The sequence below is a fragment of the Antechinus flavipes genome, chromosome 6 (assembly GCF_016432865.1).
Source record: "Antechinus flavipes isolate AdamAnt ecotype Samford, QLD, Australia chromosome 6, AdamAnt_v2, whole genome shotgun sequence".
Lineage (NCBI taxonomy): Eukaryota > Metazoa > Chordata > Mammalia > Dasyuromorphia > Dasyuridae > Antechinus > Antechinus flavipes.
Window position 1 is genome coordinate 31,253,624 of NC_067403.1, and position 14,154 is coordinate 31,267,777.

The window sequence follows — 14,154 nt, forward strand, 5'->3', positions numbered from 1 at the left end:
AATAGATTGTATCATGAGAATTTTTAAATTTTCTTCCATAAAAAACATTATTTACTACACTGATCATAAACATATTAATTATCTCTTTAGAGAAGTTAGTAAACTTCTACAATTATTATTAAGTACTCAATGGGACTTTCTAGTTATACATAGTTCATAAAATTTGGCTTTTCCATCCTGTTTCATATTTCTTTAGATACAAATCACTGTTAAAAGACACCTATATTAAAATTATTTCACACTTAATGAAAAGACTGACTTATTGATGGATGAGAAAGAGTTTGATATGATATTCATATGGAAGGCATAGATTATATAGACTAGAGTAAGAAAGGAAGTACAGAAGAAAAAAAAATGTATGTTAGAATATAGTCAAGTAAGCACAAAGTGAACAATATACAAAAAAGTTTAGGAACCACTGTTCTACTAGAAGCAATGGTTGGATATTATACTGACTTCTATTAGGACATTGTACTAAAGCATAGTGCAACAGTTATACATTAAAATTGTGAGAAAGTGCAATTGTAATGCAGAAATCTTTTGTAATCTAAAACCCAAAGTCAGATTTAGCTTACTATAACAAGAGACTGACACAGATTGGGGCAATGTGATAGGGGCCAAAACCCATTTCATTCTAATTATTAGAAATTTTTATACACATTTATAAATATCTTCTAATTGGAAAAAAGGACGGCTTTCTAATGAGAGGATTTTGTAAATTCTCAAGTTTTATTATAACACACACACAAATAACCAACCTGAAAATGGTTTTATTTGTGTAACCCAGGATTAGGAGACATTAATACTGCTTCATAAATAAGTGAGCCCACCAGGATGAGCCTGATGATAAGACAGTATACCAATATCCTATTTTCAGAGAATCAACAGTTGACATGCTAACAAGGAGTTTCAAATATGACAAATTTGGTGATTATTATTCTTATCATGTCTCGATAAAATTGGTGCTAAAGATGAAATGCATTTGTTAAACACACATATATTAAACATGCATATTTTCCCCGCTATGAACAGATTTGCACATAATTTTTTTCTCCTCCTCATGTTTCCCCAGAAAGAAAACATTTTCAGCAAATTTTCTTACGAAGAATATCAAAACAAATTCCTCCATTGTTCATGTACAAACTTACACATCTCTTTTTGCCCAACCTGGGTCCATCACTTCTTTGTAAAGTGATGGACAGCAAGCTTCATTATTGGTCCTCTGGAATCATGGTTGTCTCCTCATTATTTTTAAAGAAGAATGGAAGGAGCAGAGGTAATAAGAAAAGAGATCTGAATTTGAGGCATTCAGAAAATATAAATGTTTTAGGCTCTAAAATATGTTTGTGATGTTGTTGTTCCATCATGTCCTATTCTTCAGGATGTCATTTTGGAGTTTTCTTGGCAAAGACACCAGAGCAGTTTGTCATTTTTTCTCCAGTTAATTTTATAGATAAGAAAACTGAGGCAAACAGGGTTAAGTGACTTGCCCAGGGTCACACAGCAAGTAAATGTCTGAGATCAGATTTGAACAAGGAAATATATTTCCACTTTGTTTATAACGTATTTTGTGAATTTACCTGAATCTCACCATTAAGAGAAAAAATTAAAAGAACATCCTTTACCCCAAAGAGGGACAAAAAACTGAAAGTTTAAGAATTTAAAACTTCAAGTTGTCCTATAACTTCACCTATTATCCTTAAGCTTGTTTATAACTTTATTCTGGTTATGAGCAAACAATGTACCAATTCATGAGAAAACTGGAAAAAGAAAAAAAAAAAAAAACTAGGGATAGTATATCCTCCTAAATTATATGTATCCTCTCCAGTAAATAAGTAAATACAGCTCTGATACCTCAGGGGAAAAAAACAAACAAAATACTTTTTTTCTGTTGTAGAATGAACTAAGTTTAAGCCCCCTCTTCCCATTCCAAGCTAACTGCTTTGGTCCAATTGCCCTGTAATTACTTGCAATTTAGCTAATCACCAATATTTTATACTTAATAATGCATTTCATTGTGTTAATCTTTGATTAAGATGTTTTCATATGTTTCATATAACAAGCATTAATTAAGTATGTATGGTGAAACTTCCTTGTCCATTTAACACATTCAGCTATTTCTATTTTCAGCAAATAATATTGCAAAAAATAAGACAAGCATTTATTGATAAAAATTAACCAATTAATTCAATCAAATATCTCAAAATTTAGTCTAATAGGTACTAGATTTTCTCAGGCCAAAGAACAAGGAAAATTACTGCAGAAAGATTGGGAATCTAAGTGGCAGAAATAAATTCTTTAAAAATAAAAGACTATAGAACAAAAAGGCAGAATTGTGAACAGGGCCAATCTCTACCAAAAGGAACTCCTAGGTAATTAATAAGTATTAAAAATAGGTAATAGGTAATAAGTGGTCCTAGAATTAAATTTGCATGCAGTGTATGGACAAAGTGACTTCATTCTTTCTAGTGGATGATCAATACCAGTTACTTCATTTTCAAACAGGAAGGCTATGTTATCTTTGAGAGTGCATGCATACACATACACACATTCCCAGACTTTCTAGATGTCTGAGACCAATACTGATGATTTAAAACTTTAGTTGACCTATTAAAATTCATGAAAACAAACTGAATTGAGATTCTATAGCTCATCTGAGTCCTCTGAGTGATTGCCCAGATTGGTCTTGAAGAGAAATATTAATTCTCTCTTAGAAAAATAATATCCATATAAAACAACTCAAGGAACAGATGTCTCAGAATTTTTCCCTGAAACTCATTTTGTTGTCTCGCAGCTTGATGAAAGCTCAATAACTTGAGAATCAATTCAGTGAAGCAAAAAAAAAATACCAAGAAACATGACAAATGGAATCTTGACTGCCTCAAGTAAGATTGCTAAAATGAGGCTGAAAAAGAAGAAAAAAAATAGCTCTAACCTTGACTTTCTTTTCTTTCCATTGCCTCATAGCAGCTGTAAAAATAGCAAATGGGCTTTTCAAAAAGGAAGAAAAAGTAAACTTAGAACTATTGAACTGAAATAAAAAAGGTCAAAGAAACTTAAGAAGGAAAAGGACAGTTTGAAAGTAATGAAAAGAAAAAAATGGACCAAAGCTACTTAATAGGAAGGTAATTTAATGGCTATTAGCTCCATTGATGGAATATAATACCTGGATATTGAAGTCCCTCAAGGTCAATTATTGCATTTCATTTATTGAGTTATTTCTCTGCCAGATTATAAAAACCATAGGTGGATACTGAAACTTTTTATAATATTAATTCTACAATAATACTTTTCTGCTATGGGGGCACAGTTTCTGTATTTTTAACCTAATCAGACATTTCAGACATCCTGTGACAAAGTGTTATATGGTCCAAAACTATTTTCTTTCAAGTCTTGAAAACAAAATTATAATTAAGTTGTATATTTGCTTAGAAAAATATTGACTTACAATATCTTCAATGATCTCCTTGATAGCTGCCACTGCTAAGATAAATAAGAGAGGAACCAGCGTCGTATAGCGACCTGTTGGTGACACATCAGGTATTTGCTATTCAAATAGAAGAGAAAAAAATGCAATGAGAATCGACCTGAGTTTTGTAATATTTTCATAACAAAATTTTATAGTGTCTCCTATGTTAGAGAACACCATTGTGCTCCATTTTCAAATATTTGAGCCAGTGGTCTCAATTTGTTCAAACTAACAAATAGAGGAGGGAGCCTATTAACAGGTTTATGGGAAAGTACAGTGCCTGGCATTTAGGGCAATTAATAAATGCTCGTTTATGGACTACCTAATTAGTTGTCTGTGTGATAACAGAGAACTAACAGTTTAGTTATCTTTATGTCAATGACAGCCCAATCTTTTTTCTAGATATCTCACTCTCTCTCAGCAGTAATCAATCATTATCTGACTAAACTTTCCTCTGAAAATTAGTTGAAAAGTTATCTATTCATACAACACCAATATAATACATTAGCAAGTAATATAAATGTAAGCAAGCTATAAATGAAATGGAATTACATATGGCAGAACTCTGAAACAATGTAAAAATTCATCTCTCTAATTCTAAGACTGAAAGTGAAATATAATCCTATTCTTCAATACTTTCATTTCTGTGGTGAGGAAGATGGACTAGAAAAGCTAAGGAAGTTTCTTTCAAAATGAAGAAAAATCAATTAGTACCAGAAATCATAAAAGTCACTTTTAAATAAAAAAACCACTCTAACTCAGGTCCTTTGGAAACTTAATGAGAATGACCTAAATTATTCTGCAAACACTACTGCCATGAAAAAGATTCTTGCATCTTTTCCCATCCTTGATCATCTATTACCAATTTAACAAATGACTAGGTCCGTGATACAAGTTAAACTTGTAGTATTTTCAATGATTGAACTCAAAGTATAATTTTATGTTTGGAATATTTGGTACCTGCTCCATCACACTTTGACATTTTAACATTTTATATTCTCAGATTTCATCCCAAATAAATAGCACATTTCAGATTTATTACAACATGTGTAATTTCCAAAAAAGCATAGAATTTTATATGGCTTAAATCAATGGCTTAAGAATTAATGTTGAGAATAAAAAGGGCTACTTGACTCTAGTTCATAAAGAACTAGTCAACTTGGGGACTCGGCAAGTTCCACCTCTGATATAAAATTGTTTATACATCCCAAAGCAAGTCCCCTTAAATTCTCCATGTCAGGGAATTCTCTAAAACTACATATTGCAAAAGAATCACAGATCTATATTAGTGAACACAAGTTCAGCTAAAACATACACATACAGTCAGTAAAGCTCCCTAATCAATACTATTATATTATTCTGTCAAAAGTTCATTTTTAAACAGTCTAATATTTATTTTTAAGTCCAATATTTCAATAGAGCTCACCCATCTTCTGTGTGTAATATATGTGTGTATATACACACATAAGTACATACATATACATATATACACATATGTACATATATATATAATATGTGGGCATATATTCATTTTTTCATTCATCATTTGTTTGTTTCTTATCACAGAATGGTCTCAAAAAACAAACAAATAAGCACAATACTTATAACATCCTAAGAATACTGAAATCTTTGAGCCCAAGCCCTGAATTATCAAGAAATGTATCCAAGTTTCGGTTACTGCCACAAAACTATTAACACAAAAGTATCGTCCAGAGAGAATGACCATGTGAGAAGAAAACACCTCATCAGGAGCTCTAAATTACCCTTGAGCTCAGGGAGCTGATAATTATACCGCTGAAAATCAAGCATTAACCAAGACTCTCTAAGGAGTATTTCAAAAAAGGACATCATCTCATAATCCTCCATAAACAAAACCTAAGGGAGCAGAAGAGGAAATTTTGGCCCTGCTTTTTCAATCTGGTAACAGGACACCATCACCTGGATTCATACTGTGAGCCATTCTAGGTAGGAACTTCTCCAAGCTCCACAGCCAATGGTAGTTAAGAGCCAATACCTATGGCAAGATAGCAGGGAACAAGATAGCTCGAAATAACACTTTAAGAATCTGTTCCCACAACGTTCTCATAAAGATAACAGTTGGAGGCTGCCATCACATTTTAAATGGGTATGGGAAACTAAATTAGCTGCCTTATGTGAATCCCCTTAAGAGATTCTCATTTATAGCTAATTAGCCATCATGGGGAATGTCTTTGGCTAAGAACACTAAAATGACCTTCAAGTTGCATATATGGTTTTTGTTTTTTTTTTTTTAAATAATAACTTTTTATTTTTCAAAATGTATACAAAGATAATTTTCAACATTTCCCTTTAAAAAATCTTGTGTTCTGTATTTTTCTCCCTCCTTCTCCACTTTCCCCCTCAGACAGCAAGTAATCCAATATAGGTTAAATATGTGCAATTCATCTAAACAGCATGTATGTTTTAATACACAAAACGAACCACCTCTAATAGTCATGGTACATTGGCCAAAACATTGAATTTGGGACCTAAGGAACCGAGTCAGAATCTTAAGCTGTGCTACCTGTGTGATTTTGGAGAGTCACACCTGCTTTCTGCCTCAGTTTCCCCATCTTTAAAATGAGAAGGCTGGATGGGAGTATGTTGATCATCCTTTCTAATTCTATGTGAACTGATCTATGTATTTTCACCAAATGGACTCCTCTTACTGATCTAACAACTCCTTCTCGTCCTTTCCTTAATGGATCTTCATCAGGACACTAGTCTGGTATCCCTCCCTCTATCCTATCTCATTTGATGATCTTAGCAGCTCACATGGATTTAATTATAGTCTTTATGTGTATGAGCTACACTATACTTATTTAGCCATCACCTCTCTCCTGGATTCTGGTCTTGCATCACCAACCACCTGTTGGACAGCTTGAACGGATGTCCCACAGACATCCAACATTGAAATCATTGTTCTCCCAAAATTCTGCCTTCTTCCTAATTTCTCAATGCTATTCAGGGTCCCACCATCCTCCAAGTCACCCTGGATGTCCTCCTTGAGGCTTCTTCTTCTCTCTCATCCTCTTCTCATCAATCTGTTGCCAAATCCTATGTATTCCAGTTTCGCAACTCTCTCAAAGATGCTCCAATCTCTGCTGTCACCCAGGTGAAGGCCCTCATTACCATATACCTGGGCCAGGGCAATAGCTGGCTATTGTGGTCTCCCTGCCACAAGTCTTTCCTCACCTCCTAAGCATAGGTCAGTCTCCATAAACTGCAGTGGTTCCTTAGGATCTCCAGGATCAAACAGAACATCTGTTTGATTTTAAATCCCTCCATGACCCAGTCCCTTTCCATCTTTTTAGTCTTATTCTTTGGTCACCTCATGGATTCTGTATACATGGACACTAACTGTATATATAGAAGAACCCAGCTCCCAGCTCCAAGCATTTGCTTTTCCTCCTCAATTCCGCCTCCTGTCTTCCCTCGAGTTTCAGCTAATCTCATCTTCTGCAAGAAGACTTTCTCAGGAGAATTAAACACTGAGAAAGTCTTCTTTAAGTATTTTAATTCTCCTATGTTCTTTCTCAGATTACCTCCAACTTATCATTGTACATATCTTATATGTACATGGTTTGTTGTATTTTTTTCTCCCTATCATATTATATTATATTTCTCCTTACTTCTCTCTTACTTTCTCTCTTCTCTTGGAGTGGAGAAGGGGATAATTTTGTTTTTCTCTTATCCACGGCATTTATTAAAGAATTAATAAAAACTGCTCAGATATGTGATTATGAAAAAAAAAGACAATAAAAACACAGTAAATAAAATATTTCTGGTGAGTCTGCAAACTAGCTAAACTCTTCTTGGGGTGGGGAAGGGAGTAATTTTATTTTTCTCTGTATCCCTGGTACTTAGAACAGTCCTTTTCACTTTTTAAAGAATTAATAAACACTTCAGATATTTGACTATGCAAAAAAGACAATAAAAACACACATAAACACAATAAATATAACATTTCTGGTAGCAGGTCTAACTGGACAAAAGCAAAGCCTGCTGTTATATTAATGGTCTAAGAGTTAAAATTTGAAGATATATATAATGAAATGGGAAAAACTCAATTATATAGCCTTAGGGAGGAGGGACCAGGGAAATAGGTACAACCTGTGACAAAAGGCTGGTCTGAGTTTGCAAACTAGCTTATCTTCACCTTTGAGAATTTCCCAAGAGTTGATAAACCAAGTCCAAAGCTTATCAAAGACATTTATTAGTACCTCAGCATATGACCTTAAATGCTAGGTTTTTTTTTTTTTAATTGATGTACTTACTTGAAGCAATGCAATAAAAAGAAAAAATGAATTTGCAGCTCTTCTGAACTGGGAGTACAGAAATCTTGGCAGGAATGTAATGATGTTGTACTTGGCTGTGCTGTAAAATACAAATCAGGAGAAAAAAGCCTCAAAAATACAAGTTAATTCATGACTTCCACATTACTCTCCAAAAACCACGGCATCAAGAAAATGTGCATTTTATTCAACATAGGGAAAGCATTCCAGAAGACCATGAAGGTAAATGAAGTACAAAATAATCTCTTCTAGGAGGGAGCTCCATCTATGTAACAAGTGACGTCTCAAAGCCAACATGGATTCTGTTTTCTGGGCAAAACCTTTTGTACAAGTCTTTGGCCATTTATGTTTCATCAGAGTTATTGACAGTGGCCTCTGTTTTTAATCAATCACAATGCATTTATTGTTAGATTAAAGACAAAAGCAAAAAAGTCCCAGTCTTCAAGGAGATTTTGGGGGAGAGATAGGGATATACATACAATAGGTAACTTCTCAATGGGGAAGGCACTAGTCATTGTGAGGATTAGGGAAGGTTTCATGTAGAAGATTGTCCCTGGAGAAAACTTAGCACTCTAGAACATGAGATGAGAGTATATTCCAGAGATAGGGAGTGGCCAGTGCAAAAATATAGAGAGGGGAAATAGAATTCTGTATATGAAAAAAGGTAAGAAGGATAGATGGACTAGATTATATAGTGTCTGTATGGGAAACCATATAAATGATGGTAAAGACAGATTAAAGCCCAGTCATGCAGGTTTTGGGAAATTACCTTTATATTATTTTTAGTTTATTTATTTTATTCTGAACTTAAGAAAGAAAATAAGCATTTACATAATACAGTAGAATAGAAAAAAAAGATGACTGTACATGAAACTGCAAATGTATTATGTACAACTTTGTATTCCCTTTAAATATATAATGAAGTTATCAAATAACCTCTTTTTCCTTTTTTTTTTTTTCATTCCCCTCCCTAGATAATAGTTATCCGCACCCTAGAGATACTTGCCATTAGGGATAAATGTGTGACACACACACACGTTATATGTAAAACCGTCCTATAGATACTTCTATTTATCAGTTCTTTTTCTGGATGTAGACAGTATTTTCTTTCAAATGTCTTTTGTAGCTACTTTAGGTATTAATAATAGCCAAAATGGCTTATTCACTCAAAGTCATTCTTAAAACATACTACTGTTATTGTATACAACATTCCCTGGGGTTCTGCTCATTTTGTTCTTCATTATTTTGTGCAAATCTATTCATGTTTCTCCAAGATCGTAGAGCTCATCATTTCTTACAGCACAATAGTACTCCATCTATTGCGGAGTACTCCATCACAATTATATACCACAACTTATCCAGCCATTTCACAATTGAAGGGAATTTCTTTGACACCACAAGGAAAGCTGCTATCCATATTTTAGGACACAAAGGTTCTTTTTCTTTTCCCCTAAACCTCCTTCAGTATTTTTAGCCAAAGGATAAAAGGATAGCACAGAATTCTTTGATGGGAAATAATGTCTTTGCTAAAATAATCCAGAGATTTGGGCAAGAGGTAAATGATTTTTAACATTTCTAGAGTTGGAACACATGCTCAGAAAGTGAAACTATTTAAGAAAATGGCATTCATAAGACAGCATTGAGAGTAATACCATCTGTACTTGGTGTCTGATGGACTTTTTACTAGTGCAATTACAGCCACAAGTCTACCTCTAGTCTGGCTGGATACAGCCATATGTTTCTTTTGCTAAGCAGGTGAAAGAATGACTAGTTAGGAAGGTGATACCTGGCAAACTCACTGAGACATAAACATTGCTATAAACTTGCTGTAGAGAGTAAAAGCACAAACTAGTAACAGATCGCATGTGAAGGTCGTTTATCATAATTACAAAACTCATCACATCAAAATTCATTTATCTGTAACTTATTACATTCTCCTAACTTGTTATATACAGACCCCGTGGTTCAACTCTCAAACTTTCTTTCTTTTTTTTTTTTATAACCAATTTTCAATTACTGAGAGAGAGAGAAAAAGTGGATTATTCCTCTTCTTGGTTTCTATTACGTCCTATCTTGGGTATATCTCACTTTCTCTTGAACATCTTGATCATTAGAGAAAGGAAACAGAAATAAAAACTGAACCAAACAATTATTTCTTTATTTGATGACAGCTCTAGTGGAAAAGATCAGAAATGATACTTGTAGCTAAAATTCATCTTTTGGATCACCATAAAATTATGTTCTTTTGTTTCTTTCTCTTTAAGTTGGCCAAACATTTTCTAAGCAAACAATATTAAAGGAGTATTTCAGGGTGCATATATATGTATACATGTATGTATACATATGTGTATGGTATGTGTGTATATTATATATTTGTAAATATATTTATGTATATAACATATATGTTTATTGTATGTCTGTATATTATACACATGTATAAGCATGTATATATGTAAATGTGAGTATGAATTATTAAGAAAACTTGATATATCATCCATCTTAATCAACGTGCTAATCAGAGTCCCAGTTAGATCCTTTAAATGTTAGCTTCACTCAAATTACCTAGAATAATTAAATAGCTTTTGATTACTGGGGATTAAATGCAATCATCTCACAACTATATACACTTTCACTTTTAAAAAATATATACCCTACTTAGAAGAAAACCACAACATAAATCATAGAACAATAATTACAATGAGAGCTCAAAACATCCTACAGATTTCTTGTTAGAATTTACAAAGATTATTAAAACATTTATAAAAAGTACTCCCAAAAAGATATTCAAAAATCAGTTGATAAAGCTAATGTCAAATACCCCCCAAATCTCAATAGAAACAATGTGAAGTGGGGAGAGGGAAGAGAATAATCACTATTGTGCTAGGCACTTTGCAAATATTATCTCCTTTGCCACAGATTTTTGACATTTACCTTCCAGCATATAACTTTCCCAGAAGATCTAATCCCCACCTGATGCATTTTCATTTCTCTACCCTAAAAGAATTAGCAATCTAAGCCATATCTCCATTCTTGTACACATTGGACTCAAATATTGAATTTCATAGCTAAAGTCCACGTAGGGGAGATTGTCTTTCTTTACATAGTTGAGGATACTATTATTGTTGTTAGAATTAATTTTTAAAAAAAGTATTGAATAAAAGCCAGTGAAGCTTATGAAGTACTTCATTTATATTATTTCATTTGACTTTTTGAGGTAAAAGTAGAATTATTATTATCTCTATAGAGGCAAAGTGATTTGACAAGGGTCAACATGTCCAATAATTACCAAAGGGAGACTTACAGACTCCAGTCAGTGCCCATGGGGCTCACGCCACTCTTAAGTATGAACTGAGTCAGATTAAAATGAAATTGGGAAATATTTAACAAAATAAGTAAAAATACCACAGAACATAAACAGTTTTAATATAAGGTTTTCTAAGTCACTAAATCATCTGCAAGGATCCTTATGTATAGCAACTAGTAGCTCTTGTTTTTCTGAGTTTAATAACACTGCTCTAGATTTTGTGATACTGAAAGATTACACTACAATAATTGTTAGGAAGTTTTTACCTCACATGGTTGTTGCAGAACTTGGTCAGCTGAGGTTGGTTGAGAAATATAGTTCTTATTTCTTCCTGATCAGCCAGAGAGGTTTTCTCTGAAACATCATCTGTCTTCTCATAGCCTTCAAAAAAAGAGAAAAATTTTAATAACTAAGAAATATTTCATTATGCATTATTTATCAAAAATATGCTTTTTGAGTCTTCAAAAATGATCAAAGATTTGTTTCAGTTTTCTTTAAAATTTAAATTTCAAATGACTTTTTTTCTATGTAGATCTTCAATAGTAGACACATTGAACATATATTTGATTGATTTAATAGAATATTCCCTTGTTTCTCTCTTCTCACAGGCCTCTCTAGCCTAAGATTTTAATTTAAATAAAAATCTTGAAGGGAATGAACAAATGAATAAATAAAAAAGCATTCTTTAAGGATAATGCCCCAAGTCCTGTACTAAGCATTGGTGATGCAATTATGAATGCAAAAGAGAGTTCTTTCCTGCAAGGAACTGAAAATTTAATAGGAAGCAAAGTATACAAAGGGGAAAAGTGGCTGTGTACTAGTCCACAAGTTATAGGGATGGAAGACTATGGGGCAATAAGAGCAGAAATTAAAACACTGCATTCAGATACTCCAGAACCAAAGATGGTTGGTAAGGTAGGGAAGAAAGGAATGAATTGGCCAGAGAGAGAGATAATAATAAGACTTGTTTTGCCAAGATGGCAAGTTGAGGTAGGGGAAGAGGTAACAAAGGAAGAAACAATATTAAATTTGAATAAACTTTTTATGAATAAATCCATTTTGGGTATTGAGGAGAGAGAGAAAAGTAGATTTTGGTTATTCAGGACAGGAAAAAAATTCGCATATATTTAAATCATCCTCCTCCTCATCTGTTTCCTCTGGCCATCTCTTTCCTACTTAAAATCCCAAAGAATTAAGAGTTAGTTTCATGGGATAATTTCTTTGTACTTTATAAGACACCTGACTACAGTTTACCTAAACCAAATCGAAAGATCCAAAAGATTCTACTTGGACAATGCTTTGCTGCATTGCTAAAAATAGATTTTAAATATAAATAAAGTATATCTATAGTAGAAATTAGTTTTAGTAGTACAAAAAAATGAATCAGAAGTTAAAAACAATAGGTTTTTTTTTCTTCAGTTTCTGATAAGAATATGAAATTCAAAAGATTAGGATTTTTCCACTCTAGAAGATGTAGTGATAATACTAATTTTATTTTATTTATTTATTGGCAAGGTAATTCGAGTTAAGTTACTTCTCTAGAGTCGCATAGTTTTAAGTGGACTTGAACTCGGGTTCTTCTGACTTCAGAAACAATGTTCTATACACTGAGCCATCTAACAGTCCTTGATAACACTGCAATTTTAGTTAGTTATATATTAGTTAGTTAGTAATATATATTACATATCATATAAATTAATTATATGTATGTGTATATGACATGTTACAAAATCTGATAAATAAGTAACACAGGATGTTTGTTGCAAGAATCCTGAAAATATGTTTATAAGTCAAACTTCTATCCTATTCCCCTGCCAACTGACTCCTTTTGACACATTCCTTTGAAAAGAGGGAGAAAGTGGTAATTCAGGCAACAGGTTGGTAACAGAGTTTACTGTGTGATGGACAATTCTCAGAGAAACTAAACCAGGGATCTGGGCTCCCCCAGACAGGACCATGTCCACCATGTTAATTAAAGAAGTCAGTGGAAAGTTTGCTGAACTAGGGAATGCTAAACTTGTATCCACAGTTAATAATTATTTATTAAGGAACTCAAATGGGCCAGATACTGCTCTAAGCTCTCTGAGTATACAAAGAAAATAAATGACAAAATTCTGGCCAATGTGAGAAACAACATGGAAACAGCAAAGTACAGACGAGATAGGAATAAACTAAATGGGAAGCTATCTCAGAAGGAAGCTGGGGAGGAGCGGTGAAAGGCTTTTTCTTGTTTGTGTTTTGTTTTCAGAAAGTCAGATTTGAATTGAGTCTTGAAGGAAGTCAGGGAAAAGAACAAATATTCCAGCCATGAAGTAAAAAAAGCACAGATCAAGAGAACATGAAAGCTGGAGGCAGGAAAAGATTGTCAAGGTTGGAAGAATCCATTTTCAAAGTCAGAGGAATTGACATTTGATCCTGGAGATAATGGGGTGTCACTGCAGCATAATGAAGAAGGGAATAACATGGTTGCACCTGCCCTTTAGGAAGATCAATTTGGCTGCTGAGTGAAGGAGTAAGAAGTAACGTGAGGGGAGGAGACAAAGGGGAAGTAGGAGCGATCAAGAAAACAGCCTAGAAAAGAAGGATAATCCAAATAGCACAAATGCCTATTTTGTTTTGTTTCCCCTTTAACTGTTGGGCCTTTCATTTGTTTCTGACAAAAATACTTTGTACAACATCATAATCTTTTCTGAACTAACTCCTAAGTTGAGGAATTGCAGCTGGCCCCTTTGTAATTAAGGATTCAGAATAACCAAGATATTATTTCTTAAAAAGGGAAGTAGCATTGATTATTCTGTAACAGAGATGTCTTTAGTCTTTTTTTTTTATGTCACTGTACCCTTTAAATATGTGGACAAGCCTCCAGATCTCTTCTCAGAATGTTTTTAAATGTGTAAGATAAATACAATCACAAAGGAAATCTACTCTACTATAAGTAGGTTTCCTTTTGTGATGTATTTATTTTTGTATTTATTATTATTATTGTATTTATTGTATCTATTATTATTATTATTAATCATATTATTATGATTGCATTTATCTTCCCCCATGTCTAAATTTAGGCATTT

At 33.2% G+C, this 14,154-nt stretch overlaps 1 protein-coding gene across 2 annotated transcripts in view; it reads right to left on the minus strand.

Annotated features, from left to right (window-relative positions):
* The window catches only part of ATP8A1 (ATPase phospholipid transporting 8A1), a 256,720-nt gene that overhangs the window by 207,085 nt on the left and 35,481 nt on the right, over nt 1-14,154 (minus strand). For both annotated transcript variants that reach the window (XM_051966099.1, XM_051966098.1), the window contains exons 2-4: nt 11,353-11,467; nt 7,765-7,864; nt 3,449-3,547 (exon numbers count right to left, since the gene is read on the minus strand). In XM_051966099.1, coding sequence (XP_051822059.1) covers nt 3,449-3,547; nt 7,765-7,864; nt 11,353-11,467 — 314 coding nt within the window. The remainder of the gene's footprint in view (nt 1-3,448; nt 3,548-7,764; nt 7,865-11,352; nt 11,468-14,154) is intronic.